The 17,901-nt window shown below is 35.3% G+C and overlaps 1 protein-coding gene across 1 annotated transcript; it reads right to left on the bottom strand.

Moving 5' to 3' along the window:
* Nucleotides 1–14,792: 14,792 nt before the first annotated feature.
* LOC130648467 (uncharacterized protein K02A2.6-like) lies at nt 14,793–15,209 on the bottom strand. The gene has a single exon (XM_057454520.1). The coding sequence runs from the start codon at nt 15,207–15,209 to the stop codon at nt 14,793–14,795; it is 417 nt and encodes a 138-aa protein (XP_057310503.1).
* Nucleotides 15,210–17,901: the final 2,692 nt, after the last annotated feature.

Here is a 17,901-nt window from a genome sequence, read left to right as displayed (position 1 = left end):
TCGTGTGATTGATAAGCAGCTGAGAAAGCGTATTGATACCTTCAAGTTATATATTTGCGAACGTCATTTCTCGCCTGATCAATTTTATGTTTACCCTACACGTAAGTCACTAAAAGAAGGGGAAATACCATATCTGAATCTTCCTAAAAAAAGTTTTCAAACTGTCACCATTAGTAGTGAAAGTCGTTCAACCACTTCTATACAAAAGCGTGAGGAATTCCTAGTTTTTCAAGATTTATCTCCGCCACCATCTCCTTCCACAATTTATAAAAGTTTTTCTGATTTTAAACAACGCATCGTGAAACTTTCATTAAGTAAAAGTTGGCATGTTGATGTGCAGGATACTTTAGTCATTGTTACATGTTTTACCACAGATCATATCCTACCAAAGTATGAAGTATTTATAGACCAATCATTAGCATTTTCTGTAAGGGTTTATGGTTGGATGTTGCCTGATGACCATGTCTTTTATTCGTTATACAATCGAACATTTTATAACATTACACTTTCAAGTTTTATTTTTGAATTAACCATTAACTACATATTATGTGGAGGTATTACTATGCTTGATCCTGGTAAAGAATTTAACTATCAAAAACATGTCATACCTAAAAAGTTTAATTACCTCTCCCTCCAACAGCAGTCATTTCAATCTCATCTACACCAAGATGAATACTACCGGTCTAATGATTGCAGGATGCTGCTATCCACCAATGACAAACATCCATGTTTACAGTGTGTTTCTCACAACATAAAGGTTATGTATAGTGACACCCGAAAAGAAAAAAAGATGCTTGAACCAGCTAAATTGAAGGCACCGATTAAATTTACCTCCCCTGAAAGGATAAAATTAACTCTGCAAAACCAAAGACTAAATTGTAAGAGATTGGAAAAGGAAATTGCAGAAATAAAAAATGCTTTAGAAAGTCACTCTGAAAATGTAAGTCCTGCGTTAAGTAAAGATCTAATATCTATTTTTACTGGTTGTGACAGAGAGGCTGTTCCACCTTTTATGAAGTTATTTTGGGAGGAGCAACAAAAGTATGTGCAATCTTCTAGTCCACATAGTGTCAGATACCATCCTATGATCATCAAATACTGTCTGAATCTAGCTGCTAAATCTTCCTCTGCATATTCCGACTTGCGATTTGATAAAAACACTGGTTCTGGAATATTAGTCCTTCCCAGTTTGCGTACTTTGCGAGATTACCGAAACTACATTCGCCCAACCAGAGGATTTAACTATCAAATTATTGAAGATCTTTCTAAGAAAACAGCATTATTTTCAGCACCTGAGAGATTTGTCACCATACTATTTGACGAGATGAAGATACAGGAAGATTTGGTGTGGGATAAGTACACAGGTGAACTAATTGGTTTTGTGGACCTAGGTGATATTAATACAAACTTTGCAACACTCAAAAATGTAAAAGAATTAGCATCCCACGTCCTCGTTTTTCTTGTTAAAAGCATCGTAAACCCATTGTCATTCAGTTTTGCGACATTTGCTACCACCAGTATTACCTCATTTCAGCTCATGCCTATTTTTTGGAAAGCAGTTTCTTATTTAGAGCAAATAAATTTAAAAGTTATTGCTGCTACAGCTGATGGTGCTTCTCCAAACCGTCGTTTTTTTAGAATGCACAAGTTATTATGTGGAGAGTCAGAAAAAAATGTAGTGTATCGTTCCATCAACCTATATGCTACAGATAAACGTTTTATATATTTTTTTGCTGATGTACCCCATCTCATTAAAACAGCTCGCAATTGTCTGTCCAACTCTGGTTCTGGTAGAGCAACACGGTACATGTGGAACAGTGGGTTTTTTGTACTTTGGAGTCACATATCTCAGTTATATCATGAAGATCTTGAAAGTGGCTTAAAGTTAGTGCACAAGTTGACAAATGATCACATAAATTTGACACCTTATTCTAAAATGAGAGTCCGTTTGGCTGCACAAGTACTAAGTGAAACAGTTAGAAATGTAATTAATGAGTTTGGTCCACCTGAAGCAGCTGGCACTGCACAATTTTGCATCATGATGGATAAGTTTTTTGACTGCCTTAATGTTAAAAACACTGTTGACCATGAATTGAAGAGAAAACCATTTTTAAGACCATATGAATCTATCGATGATATCCGTTTCACCTGGCTGGACGATTTTCTCTCTTATTTCCAATTATGGAAAGAATCGATTAAAGAACGCAATGATCATCCTTATACTGCACAGGCAAGATCGAATATGTTCATCTCTTGGCAGACTTATGAAGGATTGCAAATAACTGTACATTCCTTTAAAGAAGTCTGTAAATTCTTACTTGAACATGGCGTACGTTATATTTTGTCAGAAAGATTTTGCCAGGATGATTTAGAAAATTATTTTGGCAGACAACGTGCTATTGGATCACGCCGTGACAACCCGTCAGTGAGAGATGTAGGCTATAATGATAACACCATCAAAAGCCAATTTTCTGTACGACCAATTGCTGGAAATGTTTGTGCCTCAGGTAGTAGCAAATTTAACCTTATTGATGATAGTCCATTGCCAAAAAGAAAGAAAAACTTTCAATAGATGAACTTTTGAGCTCTTTTTCTGAAATTTCTGCCACCTGTAGGTCTTTGGGTGTATCTTTACCAATGCCTGATAAATGGGTCAACATATGATTTGCCACTTCTGCAAGTAAAATATTGCTAAATCGTGTTTCTTCAAATTTTGATGGTAGGATATTTTCCTTCAACATGCCATAAAAATACATGTAAAAATCTTCAGCATCCCCAGAATATTTTTCAATCATTGGTCTGAACTTGTTCCATAGTTCAATAGCATCATCAGTTGAAAATAAAAAATTTTCTTTCGAGAACAAGCATCTAATATTTTCAGGCAAACACAAATCTTTAAAGCATGAATCAGCACATTTATTTACAATTAATTTTAAAGTTAAGGGGTGAAATTTCTTCAAACATTGTTCTTCCTTTGACAGCTGTGGTATGGAAATACTAGAGTCACAAGAATTTGTTGTGATAGTTGCTGATGTATGTTTAACATTGCAATGCCTAGTAAGACCACGTTGTGATTTACAAATTATTTCACAATGTTGACAACGATAAACAGCTTTATTTTTTTCGTTATCCATTACTTCAGTAACTACAGCGTTCACATCTGCATTAAAAATTGCATCATCGTCAAGAAAACCACCATCAAGTAACTGAAACAAGTCATCAAGTTCGTCACCAGCTAAGTAATCTTCCTGTGCTGAAGCCGCCATGTTTAACTTTCGTGCAATATCGGAGGGTCGTCCTACCTAAGTTAAGGATACATTGCGTAAACAATGTCGGTGGTCGTTGCCTCTAGACTATCTTTTTTTCTTATGACTATGGTGGGACTGGAGGCTGCAATCCGAATACTCAATTCTAAGTACACCTCACAATAGACTATGGAGTATGTTCCTTGAGTGTCATATAGCGCTGCTGTTCTTGTATAATCAGACTGAATTCGTAGTCACATGTAACACCATTCTCTATAGCCTTAGAGATGAGGTCTACTATGGAGTTCAACCTAGTTATAGTCTGAATACTGTTGATAATGTTTATCTGTCTTTAGGCTTAGTCTTCTAGAGGTATTCATTAAGCGTATTTCACTTAGGCCCATGGCTAGTGCAATACCTTGCAGATTCACACACAGTGGCGTTCCTAAACCTGTTGTTATTGTGGCAATACTGCACCCGCCGGTGATGATGGTTACGCCAAGTAACCAAAGATCGATCTAGCTAACCGCTGTGCCATACTTCTTAAACTTTCTTTCTGCGACTCCCTCACGCTTCTTAATCTCGTTGCAGAGGTCCTGCTCGTTCTCTTAATCTTCTGTAATCTGTACACCTGACTATTAACCTTAAGCGCACTTGGTGTCTCCTGTCCTGCTTTATTTTAAAAGTATAGTATCTGCATCGTTATGCTTTCAAAAGCTGCGTTTGTGTCTGTATGATGTTTATTCGTTAACATGAACTCAAGGCTGTCAACGGACTTTTTAGAGAAACGTAAATAGAAGTGTCGAAATCCCAGGTGATAAAACTTACGAAACTTTCTCCTTCCCGACGGGGAGTGATGCCATGACCTTCGACTTCTTCCTATTGAACAAGCACCGATATTTATCTATCTTCGTCTTAGTCGTGTGTGGTATACTTACTGTTGTAGTCAAACTTGGTATAATATTTACCTAACTGCGACACAGGGAGCCTTCTTCCTCAACTACAGCTAAGGTTCTTTAGCGCAAATAAGTTAGCCTTTCGGTTAGCTTGAGTGTTGATCAATTGTGTTATATCTTTCGTACCTGATGCGGATAACGCTTCTGTTTGGATAAGCTTCCCTCTTATCGTGAAAGCAATGGTCCTGAATATGTTAAACCGTGTTGGTTAAATACTGATCGACTTTAAAGCAATCCCTGTGCACTGACAAAGATAGTTGTTGCCAGCAGGCTCATCGAAGACACTAGGCTCTTCAAAATCATGTACGTATAGTGTAGAAAGACTCAAGGCTAGTGACCTAATCGTTCAGCATATCGTGATTTTGGTTGAAGCGTTTAGATGTGATGTGTGTCACACCATAACGTTAATACGTTTGATATCATCTGAGTCATGGTGTTGTTCAGACTCTTCATCGTAGAGCAAATGTATTTTAGCCATGCTGTACTATCCTTATCAGTGAGTAACTCCTATGCATCATGTAGCTGGAAGAGTCTTTCCACATTTTGAATGACTAGACAAACGCTTGTACTTGGTCTGCATACCTTGCCTTCTAGGAGTTTTGTGACATGTGACTTGAACTCAGGTCCTTTATCACATTAGAAAATCATAGGGTAGCGCAGATTGCCGACCTTATAGATACCCTTTGATCATCTCTGCAACGTCTGCCGCCTTCTTCGTTCTCGAGTGTCCTGTTACCTGGTTTTTCGAGGCAGCATCGATGCTTGCTTTGCTTCTAGCTCAGATATCGTATGTGACTTTATTATATGACAAAACGATATCTTTTGCACACTCTATTTTTCTAATCTTCACTAGGTTCGTAAAAGTCAGAGAGCTTTGAAGCTTTATTCTCCGTAGCAATGTAATTTAGTCGCATGCCCTCTTCGAATTCACTGAGTGCCTCACCAGCCTTTCTATTTAGCCTTCTTAGATGATTGTGCCAGCAATTTTAGCGGTCTTGCAATCATTGTTCGGGAGCCCTAACATGTCTTTTTCGCTCCGTAGCGCCATGCTCGGAAAGAGTACTCAATAGAAAAATTGATCCTAGATAGTGCATGGCGCGGCACGCCCACTGCTATTACACCTATAGATGCCATGTTTATTTAGGCATCAGGCAACATTTATATCAACCTTGTTTGATTGCATTGTCTTCGAGCAGCCTTTGTCCCATCTTCAAGGTCCATCTTAGTACTAGGTGGGCTGACGTTTAGAGTTCTTTTACCTCTTAAAGCAATGACTATGGTATAGCTGATCGGTTTATCAGATTTCCGGAGAATGTCTATGGCTTCTTCTGATACTCTGTAGAAGTCATATTTGTTATACGGGTGAATAACGGAATATTTTCGCACTCCTATGCCATGGTGAAAATCACTGTGCTATGCTTAGGTGCCCTTGCTGTGGATATATCAACAAACGCCTATCGGCATCGAGTTCTTTTCAAATTCGTTTTTAGCCGTGGTCCTCAACTTTGTGCTTAGATCAATGTAAAGCTTTAAACAAGGGCTCTGTGTAAATTGGATCACACTATGTACCTTCTACGAGACTAGGTTGTGCTTTAGTGCGTCGTGGAGTGACATTATATGTACTAAATAGTTGCGTTTGATTTTCAGGTTTAATACTAGCTTCACTGCGTTGTTGATCAACGGTAGTTGGGTATGTCTATCATGTTCTCGAGATTCTTAGTGGTCCTTGTGGAGCTTCAGGTGTTGCTTCTGTTGATGTTGAGGACCTTGTTGCCTCTAATAAAGCTGTAAGATCTTATTTGTGGAGTTTGTTATACCTTGTTGTCCCACAGCTTTTATCAACACCGTGTAATTTGCAAATTATTTTTAGTTCATATCGTTATTGTAAGAAATTTTTGAATTTGTCATTTAATTCCTTAAGACTGATGATGACTTTTTAATTGCGGACAGTTCTAAGACATTCATTTATTATATTTTAAAACTCCAACTACGGTCAAAGGTCAAAATTTGATAACGATTTTTGCTGACTCAGCATTCTATAGTGAGGCGAGAATCGCAGATCACTTTTGGCTCAACATAGCGTTGGAGTTAGTTGAGAACGGGGTCTCAGGTGGCCGGCAAATATTGATCGGCCATACCTCAGTAAAGCAGGTGTACCGGAGGGGGTCTTAGGTGGGCTGCTTATCATTACCGATGTCGGTGCGCAAGTACTTCATGTAGATGGGAGTACGTGGAATAGCGTAAGATGTTGCAACGGAGTTTAAGGCGGGCTTTGTTATATATACACATTGTGACACTCACGTTGACTAAAGTATAGACAATCTATTATATTAAGCCAAGGTAATTTCTAAAATTCTTGTTAGGCAGGTTCCTTCATAGAACACTTTTTTGATAAAGTTTCCGGCTGAACGCAAAACTAAAGCTCTGTTTTGTTGTCATGGTTACATAACTCAAATTCTCACTTCCTTGTAAGACAGTGTTTACACTATGTCCTTGTTACTGTACATAACGTTTTTTTTATTGTATTCAATCTATGACGTTAAATTCCTTTAATTTTGATATTTATTCTAAAGTAATGTTAGTATTTAGTTACTATGTCGTACATACTTAAATTAGAATTGTCATGGGTGAGTTGGAAGCCATGAAAATTAATTCATGCTAGAGACTGATAAAGACGGGGGTATAATCTATATTGTTTGTCATTTTTTAACTCAATTTATAGGACACAAGGTATGAATAATTGTTTAATAGACGTCTAGTACTCAGTCTTCCGATTGGAATATCACGAATACCGAAAGGAATTAAATAGTAAAGGCATTGTAATTTGATGACACGCTACCGAAAAAAGAAGTTTTTCCCCGTTATTTAAATCGTGTTTACTTAATTACATTTATTTGCCGATTTAATTACGGATGCTTTTTAATCAGTGGCAATGATCCCACATGTGTTCTGTAGCAAACAGCATGAAGAATTGCAGAGTGACTTGTAACCTGAAAGAATGGAAATACTAAAGTTTGTGTTGATTCTGTTTTCTGTTTTGGCTTTCGTTTCACTTTTGGTGTGTTGCGTCGGAAATGCGTGGTTTGAAGCGGACGATGGAATAACCGGCGGTTTGTGGAAGATTTGCAAAAACGATATATGTGAAAGAATCACGTTAGTTCATACGTGGATTGAGACTGTTCGTGCTGGGATCATTATATCGTGTTTAGCATGCGGTGTGGGAGGATTTTTCGCTATGTCTTTAGCAATTTCAGATCGAAAGCGGTTTTTACCAATATCTGTGTTTATGTTGGTATCAGCTGTCAGCGCACTTATTGGGTTGTGTGTGTTTTTGAATAGCACAAAAGATGGTTTCGACGATTACACAAACGTTAAACACAAATGGAGTTTTATTCTTGGCTGGCTTGGTGTTGGTTTTTTAGTTATTTCATGTATAATTGCGACGGTAACCGATCGATGTTAAAGTACTGCAACAGAGACACCACATGAATTTTCAATTATGATTGCTGAACTTGTTAGACCTCCAACTATACTGGATCCAATGGCATTAATTAAGTTTAAAAAGAACCCGGCTTGGGGGTTTTTCAGGCTTTAGCGGTGAAGATAACGTCAATAGCTTTTTTTTTATTCCGCCTCGACTGAACAAATGATATCACAGCGTCCTTACTAAAGATCGACAATTTACTGGCAGAGGTCATTCTCGATGTTTTAGAAAAACACGGTGTAATCTACTTAGAACGTAAAGCGGTTTGAGAACATTTAATATAGGAATTATAAGATTTTAAAATTAAAAAATTAGAGACAATAAATTACGTTGCTATTACTGCGTCAATCTGTTCTACAACATTTCAATTTGTATGTTCCTCATTCGAGGATCAGTACACCCACAAATACAATCCACTAACGAAAAAAATACCATGTAATGAGTCCATCAAAATTGTTTACTAGTTATTTCAAGAAAATGACAGTTGTCTGTGTGTTTATGTCTCTCTAATTAGTGGACACTTTCTGTTCGCTAATTAGAGGTGTCCCGCCTTTGCAAATTTGATATTTTAGGAGAGAATGAAAACAGCATTACTGTTCTTCAATTTAAAGGTAGAGAAAAACGGGTTTTTTTTAGTTCGTTGTTTCTCAGCAGAATACAATTGAAAGAACACAAAAATACTCATTTTTATGTATTAAAATGTGTCCGTTAATTGGAGTGTCCGCTAATTGCTTGTCAGCTTTTTAAAAAATTCTATGAGTTTCGACCAAAATTAGGCAAAATTATGTTCATTAATCAGACATGTCCGCCTTTGGAATGTTTGCAATTAGAGAGAAAACTGTATTATCTTTGTTTATAAATAAGAAAGGCATTCACTGGGTATCACCTTTTGTTATCCTCCTGTTTCTCACAAAGTGAGGAAACTGTCATTTTTTAGATTCGGACACACAGCAATCACTAAATTGTTAATCTGGAGATTATATTCTTAAAATTCTTAGATGATACTCCTGCTGTAATTAATTCTGCTGAATAAAACTCATGCAATTAAAATTTATTTAAGTTGGGAGGATAGAGCTAATCCTTAATTGTTAAGGGAGAGAAGTATTTTTCTTTTCAGGTGACTAATTATAATAGAAATATACAAAAATAGACAGAACGAGACAGAACCTTTTTTCATACACATGACTAAAGTCGAATCTCCACGGGACGATTTTTACGACGATCGTCATCAATACTCGAATTTGATTGGTCGCAATTTTCGTCATGACGAAAAGTTGAATTGGTTTCTACTTTTCGTCACAAAAATCGTCGCGAACATCGTCCAGCGGAGACTCAGCTTAAAATAAACTCAATCTAGCTATATTTACACCGAGCTGTTTTAGTGTTAAATATTCCACCCCCTGTAAAAGAAAAAGCTCAGTATAAACATGGCTTTAGTTGTAGTGAACCTCCCTGGCGGTGGATATAGCCATGATATAACTACAGAAATATATACTAGCATAGCAAAGTTTTATACATGTTTGGTCCACCTCGTCCCCAGGGGTCTTTCTGGTTTGCTTGTACTGAAAATATATTTTAAAGAAAATTACCAGTATCGGTGCCGTGCATTTACTGAATACGCAATTAAGAATCAGAAGAAACCTATAAACATTAGACATATAATTATTGTGAGTTTATCCCCTTTGGAGGTAAGTAATTGTTTTTATGAAATTCAATAGTATGTGAATTAATTTTATTGCGAGGTAACAAAATGTCAAATGTCCATATATGTATTGACGTTTACGTCGTTGCCGAGTAAATGTTTTCGTTGTTATTATAACAACATTATTACATCCTCGCTACCACTTCCTACACGAATCTTACAACAAAACTAATACCTACGTAAATACCTCTTTCATATAGAAAAGCCCTGGGAAGACGGTTGTGTTTGACAAGATAAATCATGAAATTAAATGTTTCTACTGTTAATGAATGAATGAACATATGAATCGATAAATGAATGAATGAGTGAATATATGGATCGATGAATGAATAAATGAATGAATATATGGATCGATAAATGAATGAATGAATGAATATATGGATCGATGAATGAATGAATGAATGAATATATGGATCGATAAATGAATGAATGAATGAATATATGGATCGATGAATGAATAAATGAATGAATATATGGATCGATAAATGAATGAATGAATGAATATATGGGTCGATGAATGAATGAATGAATGAATATATGGATCGATGAATGAATAAATGAATGAATATATGGGTCGATGAATGAATGAATGAATATATGAATATATGGATCGATGAATGAATGAATGAATGAATGAATATATGGATCGATGAATGAATAAATGAATGAATATATGGGTCGATAAATGAATGAATGAATGAATATATGGGTCGATGAATGAATGAATGAATGAATATATGGATCGATAAATGAATGAATGAATGAATATATGGATCGATGAATGAATAAATGAATGAATATATGGATCGATAAATGAATGAATGAATGAATATATGGATCGATGAATGAATAAATGAATGAATATATGGGTCGATGAATGAATGAATGAATATATGAATATATGGGTCGATGAATGAATGAATGAATATATGAATATATGGATCGATGAATGAATGAATATATGAATGAGTGAATCGATATACGAATCGATGAATAAATCAATATATAAGTCGATAAATAAATGAATGAATGAATGAATAAATGAATGAATGCATGAATGCATGAATGCATGAATGCATGAATGCATGCAGCATAAATGAATGAATGAATAAAGTTTGTGTTACTAGTTAATTTTAAGCCTTAAGTTTAAAAATCTATTTTTCTATCAATTGCAATAAAAAGCTCACAAACACACATATATTTGCTATAGACTTTTTGAGTTAGAAATTAGACTGACGTAAAAAAAGTATAGTCCTGACACGGTTCCTCTAATGTGCTAAGGCAGGCTGCAGGGCGTTTTGTGGCCATTTTGAAGAAAAGAAGACAATCCTTTTGTCAATGAAACTATTCTCAAAGTAAAGATATACTTATCCATAATATTTGCTCGTTTGAATTTCCTGATTCGCATTATTTTAATGCTTTTTGGAAGTCAGTTGAGTCTCATTTATTAAATTCTTTTTTATAAGTTGTTGTAATAGGTATTCGCGTTAATTTTTTTCGTGTTAATTTCGTGATCGATAATATTGTGTCTCGTTATTTCAAAAATAAGGTATATATGTAACACAAGAAATGATCTAACTTTCTCACAAAAAAGTGAAAGTAAATTAAATCAATAAGCCTTCAATGTAGATACTAATTTTGTTGGTGAAGTGAAGTCACAAATGTCCTGTTAAAAGGTGAATTTTAATGAATTCCTAAAAGGTTGAAGAAGGTCTAACATGTCCAAGTAGTAAACCTTTAAATAACCATCTCACAAACGATACAGTTTTTAAAAAAACACAAACCAGTGGATGCACTGGTCCTATGGTTATAGTTATATTGCAAAGACAGAATAGTGGGCTCTGTTTAACTTGCAAAAGACAAAAATCGCAACTACTGCTCGACAGCCATTTTGATCATAAGCAGCGCAAGAAATACTCATCCATGTGACTAAGTATAAAGACCACAAATTTATCCTTTTATAAATTATAAAATTTTGAGGAAAATATCTTTATCAAAGGATTAAAATTTATACCAACCACATCAACTTTTACAATTGACCCCCTTGACCCCAATTAAACCCCTTTATCGAGTCTGTGAGCATTGGATACTAGTTTCGCTCATGCAACTCAAGCCTAAAAAGGCTTACAAAACCCTCCAACTGGAGTCCACCTCGTACCCAGAATCATAATCTTCAGAAATGTATCTATAGAATAAAAACTGGAATTGAGGATAATTTTAATTATTCTCCTATTCGACAACCATTTATTACCAACAATTCGTCATACAAAGAAAGTACACTTCTACAAAATTTGAAGAACAACTTTAACCTTATATTTAAACCTGTAGATAAAGGTAGCAGTCTTATTATCATGAATAAAAATGATTACACTTCCAGATTCAACAGTCAACTTTAGAAAACAAAATTCAACCTTTTGGTCTTACTCTTCAGATTGCGAATGATATCAACATATACCAAATTTTATTTGCGTTCTATATTCCATACATAACAACAGAAGTTGCTAATTTTTAGAGCCAACTACTCCTTCACGTACACCACTTTTTAATGGATTACCTAAAATACACAAACTTAATGTATCCCTTACACCCATAGTATCAGCAAACGACTCTCCAACAGAAAAAATTTCAGCATTTTTAGATCATTATGCCCACCTGTCATGAAGTCATTAACTTTTTACATAAAAGACACTAAACACTTTCTTAGACATATTCTAGAACTTCCTCCTCTTCTTCCAAATTCTATTTTAGAAACTGTTGATGTAGTATTACTATACACCAACATAACCCATTAATGTAGCCATCAAAGTTTTAGTAGAAACTCTTTTAAAAAGTTAAGACATCCTTCCACCAGAAACTCTACTTTTAAATTTAAAATAATTACTGCACAGCCATGAGCTCTACATGTGCACCCCCTTACTCATGTATATACATGACCACCGTGAAATTACTTAACTACTTTTCCTTACCACAGCATGGAACATTTCATCAATGATATGTTTTTCATATATACTGACACAAAAGACTGCTAAAATGATTTAAAAAAAATAATTCACCCCCATATCAAATTTACTTTTACCTACTCCAGGGAAAAAGTTATTTTTTTGGACACCTACATACATGTAGGAAAAGATCGAAAACTTTACTCTAGTTTTTACACTAAGCTCACTGGTACTTCTTCCCTACTCCACTATGGCTCCTTTTATCCAACATTTACAAAATCTTTCCTTATATACTTCCAATCCCATAGGTACAGAATGCTTATTAACAAGTATGATATGCTCAACGAAAATTTGGTATAGGTCCTTAAAAACCGAGGATATCCCCAAAAATACAAGAAAACATGAAAAAAGTAAAAGGACTTATCACAAAATAATTTACTCTATCACAGTACACCAGAACAATTATTAATGAAGTTTGGCACCCACACAAGAGAATGACCAAGACCTCAATACAATATGCCCCTAACTTTCTACTTGTTGCAACCATGCGGCATAAAACTATCAAGGATTTTTCTTGTCAAGGCTAGGGTTATATAAGCTCCTTGCTGTGGGTCACACTGGGTCTCACTGTTGATTACAAACCCAAAATTAATTAAGAAGAATAAGTCTTAAAATGAACATAAATAATTTCGTCATTAATATTTACCATAACACCAAACACCTAGTTGCCAGTCCCTTTGTATTTCCATAACTAGTTATCACGCTAGGACAGATAGATTACCACATTTTCTTCAAGAAAAATCGATTTATTTCCTTTTAGGTCCCTCATTCCAACACGTGTGTATCTTAGATTACCTGCTATGGATCCCTTGACATTTGCGATCTGTGTTGAACAACTGACACCAATCAAATTAAAAAATTATGATGCAAAAAAACCTATTATCGTATTGGTAAAAATGAGCGATGACGCTACATATAATATTTCGCCATAAATGTTATCAAATGTAATCACCTACTATTCAAAAATGACGTTTGTTTGGCTAGTTCACTGTCAAATAAGTTATAAAGACACTGAGTTGGACCATAATAGAAAAAGCCGCTATGGAACTCCTGGTAAACAGCAAAATTGCAATATTTGTGCTAAAACGACACAAGAACGTACTAACTTCACCTCACTCACTATAGACGTTTTACCGAAGTAACTCACTGAGATACGTACCGACTGTAACCTGATGAAATAAAATGTATCACAAACGATTACCACAAGAGTAGGGACACCCAATCGAAAAACAAACGACACAGCTGTCAAAAACACAAACCAGTGACTACGTTCATGCAATCTTTCATAGTTTTATTTCAATTATAAAATAGTGGTCATTTTTTTATGCTTTCTCATTTAAAAGTATCCTCTACTCTTGGTAACCTAATTGCAGGAAAGGGAGGTTTTTTCTTCAAAACGATAATTGAATTTATTCTACTTTTGGTGAGGTTTCCCGCAGCAAACAGCCAATGATATTTGAGTTCTGTAGTGTATACTTATAGGGTATACTAATAAAGATAACAGCTGAAAAACTTTGACATGAGTTTTAACACTATTTTTGTAGATATGTTGGCATAAGAAGATGGCTTCATGCAACAACGAAACTGGAAAAAAAACGCAAAACGAACGGTACAAAAGATAGAATCAAAGCCACTGGCAACCAGGCAGTGTCAATGAACAATCTTCACTTTCTCAACAAAATTTTTTTCTAGAATAAACTATAGAATAAATATCTAGGGCTTATATTGAAAAAAAAAATCTTTTAAATGTTTGTTTTTAGATGTTTCTAGAGTTTATCACATAATTTCATGGTCTCTGACTCTTATTGATTGTTTTCTCTCTTGTTTTGGTCTGGTTGGTAGCTCATCGTTTGATGATGTTTGCTGATGTCAGTATTGTCGCATTCACTTTGATCGACTAGTTCATGATTTATCAATCCTGCGTCTGGTATAAGCACAAACATAGGTGTTGGAATGTCTAGGTTTCTGTAAGCTGGCGATTTTTAATTCTTTTTTTGTGGTGGGATTGTCATATCGATTGTCAAGTTATGCTTTGTTTCTCAGGTATATTTTTACCTTTTGGCTGATTTTCACACTGTATTGATAAACTATGGCAACAATGTATTGTTTGTTTTGTTAATATGGGTCAGTTTTGTTATTACGCTCAAATTTTCTAAATAAAACTTTATCTCCAACTTGAATTTCCTTGTAATCCTCATTTTCGTTTACTATTTCCATACTTTTTCACTTTCTTTTTGTATATTCTGACATGAAAAGATTTGTCTGTATCAGATGTAAATAATGTATTTTTAGATTATAAATCATTTTGTGCTTTATGTGTGAATAATATTTCTGCAGGAGATTTTTCTGTTGCTGTGTCTGGTGTTGTTCTGTAATTTAGAAAGAATCTATCAAATTTCCTTTTATCTAATCTCTCCCATCAGCTATCGAGCACCGGATTACTTTTCCAAGAGTTCTGTTAAACCTTTTAACCTCACCGTTAGCCTCAGATGGTGTGACTGGACGGTGTTTGATGTTGTGATGTTTCAAGAACTCTTTAAATTCTGTTGAAGCAAATTGTGGTCCAATGTCGGTTAGCATTGTTTGTGGATAACCGAAAAGTGAGAATTTTTTTCCTAACTTTTTAATGATTTGGCTGGACGATGTGCCATGTTTCATAAGGTTGACAATGGGATATCTGGATCTGTAGTCAAGCAATACTAATAGATGTTCTCCATCTGGAAATGGTCCTTTTAAATCTGCCGCTACTGTTTCCAATGGTTTTGATGGTATTTCATTCATTTGAATTAGCTTGTCAGTGTGGTGACTTGACAGAGGTGTCATGATTGAATTAGTGTTCCCACGTATTCACACATTCCTGGCTACCACACTTTTTCTCGTAACATTGCTATGAGCAATCTGGAGTATGTTCTCTTAATAAGTCGGTATGACAACACATTGTCCCTTTAAAAATATGTTATTCAATACATATAGTTCTTTTCTTATTGTGAAATAGGCTTTGTGTTTAGATTTTGACCAGTTGTTTGAATTTATGCTGGCAATGATGTCTATAAGAATTAGATCTGTTTGTGTTGCATGTTGTATGTTTGTTAAACTAATGGTTTTCGGTACTGCATGGTTAACATTCATTCTAATGTATTCGTATGCAGGGTTATGTTGTTGGTAAAGGACTTAAAGAAAGACCGTCTGTTGCATTTTGTCTTCCCGGTCGTATTTGATGTCGTAATTATATGCTTGCAGCCGTAACATCCATCTCTGAATCCGGGGTGGTGGTGTGATGATGGTGATAACAATGCCTTTAACCACTCGCAATCTGTGATAATGGTAATGTGGCGACCATAGATATAATAGTGATAGCGTTTCCATAGCCACATTACTGCTAATGCGTCACGCTCAGTTTAACCATATCGGTCTCCACATCGGTCAATGATCTTGATCCATGAGAAACTGGCTCAAACTGTCCATCTTTTTACATAAGTATTGCTCCTAACGCGGTTGAGCTTGCATCAATGATAGGTTTGGTTTCAATATTTGGATTGTAAAAACACATGATTTGTGGACTGACTAAACACTGAGTTTTCGAGAATGATGATTCTTGTACTGGTCCCCAGTGGAAGAGCTCAGACTTCTTGGTGAGACGTCTAAGTGGTTCAGCTACAGAGGAGTAGTTTGGTATGAACTGATGACAATAGTTCACTAGTCGTGAGAATGGTCTAACTTCTCCTGAATTGGTTGGTGGTTTGATGTGTTGAATTGGTTCTGTTTTAGATTTACGGGGAGCGATTCCAGTGGCTGATAATTAATGACCGGCAAATGTTGTCTAATTTACACTAAATACGTACTTGTTACAATTAAATTTTTAAACCATTTTTCCTCATTCTAAACACTTTTCCAAATAATTGTCATGATCTTGTTGAATTTCCCCCAAAATTAGTATGTCATCACTGATATTTTTCGCACTAGAATTTTCTTTTAGAAACTTTCAAAAGCACTATTAACGCCGTATATTATTATTTGTTTATATCGATACACTCTTTCGTTTGTGGCAAAGGCGGTGACTTATCACCTGTCTTCGTGCCATCCAATTTCTTTTTTACCTTCTCGCAAGCAGATCATGTGTTGTGTAACTCTGTTAGAAAGTCTTACGTATTGCATGTCTTTCTCTGATGATTTGCTTTGCGCATGTTAAGGCAAATTCAGATGCTGTGTTTAGCTTTTAGAGCTGCAGCAATTGGGTTTAGCCATGTGGTCGGCCTCTCAACAGGTTCAATAATATCGAGATCTTGTAATCGTTTTAGTTTTGCTGATACTTTCAATGTTTTTTCTTTCCCTTGCACTAACGTAAAAGTTGCGATGATGGTGTTGTTATTGGCGTAAATACTTGCTTCACATTTTCCTTCCAAAAGAGGAAGGGTGGCTTGATAAGAATAGATGTTTGTCTTTGCTGGGAAAAAATTGGTCTCGGTTTCAATTGATTAAACGGGTTGGTTGTAGTCTCACCAAGGACGTTTATTGATAATGCTGAATCAATCAACACACTTACTTTTGTATCGTGCTAAATCAATCAACACACTTACTTTTGTATCGTGCTGAACCAATCAACACACTTACTTTTGTATCGTGCTGAATCAATCAACACACTTACTTTTGTATCGTGCTGAACCAATCAACACACTTACTTTTGTATCGTGCTGAATCAATCAACACACTTACTTTTGTATCGTGCTGAATCAATCAACACACTAACTTTTTGTATCGTTGAGTTTTATTGTATGGTGTTGGCTTTCGTCACAATTTTTAAAAACATGTCGTCATACGCATCTGTATGTGCTTGTTTATCACTTATGTTGTTGACGCGTTTGACATGATTTTGACATATTTTTTGGAAGTTTACAATTTTGCCACATGAACAACTTTTCTTGTCTCTGCTCTCTCCTTCATTCACTATTCTTATTATTCTTTTAGCAAGAAAAGTCTTGTGACTTGGCTTTGGTAAATGAGATTAGTAATTTTTTAAGGGGAAACAGAACTTTCTAAAACATTTTTCTATCCGCGTCATATACTAAATTAAGTGTACTTTTTGCCTCCGGATGTATCGCCACAAGAATTGACAAAAAACAGAGCTATTTAACGACTCATTTGAAATCAAATTTTTTGGAAAAAATGTGGCTGAATGAATTTCTTTCCAATGCCGTGAAACCTGCTTAAATCTTATGGGAATGTAATATTAGCTGCTGCCAACCTCGTCCCTAGGGCTTTTTATCTCTTTCTAAAAGAGCCCTGGGGACAACTATATTTTAAGTTAGCTATTAATTAAAAAAAAACATATTTTTTATGGCATTAAAAGTGTAGCAAGGGTTTCTATTGCTAGTACAGGTTATGTATAGTCAAGTATATTCGTTGGATGCAGTGGCAAAAAAGTTGCCTAAAATATAGTAAAGATTGAAACAGGACATAACGATTTTTCAAAAATACCACAAAATAATTTCATTATTTCATCATTCTCTGTACGAAA

Source organism: Hydractinia symbiolongicarpus, chromosome 7 (assembly GCF_029227915.1).
Source record: "Hydractinia symbiolongicarpus strain clone_291-10 chromosome 7, HSymV2.1, whole genome shotgun sequence".
Taxonomy (NCBI): Eukaryota; Metazoa; Cnidaria; class Hydrozoa; order Anthoathecata; family Hydractiniidae; genus Hydractinia; species Hydractinia symbiolongicarpus.
This window is presented reverse-complemented; position numbering and strand designations above follow the sequence as displayed.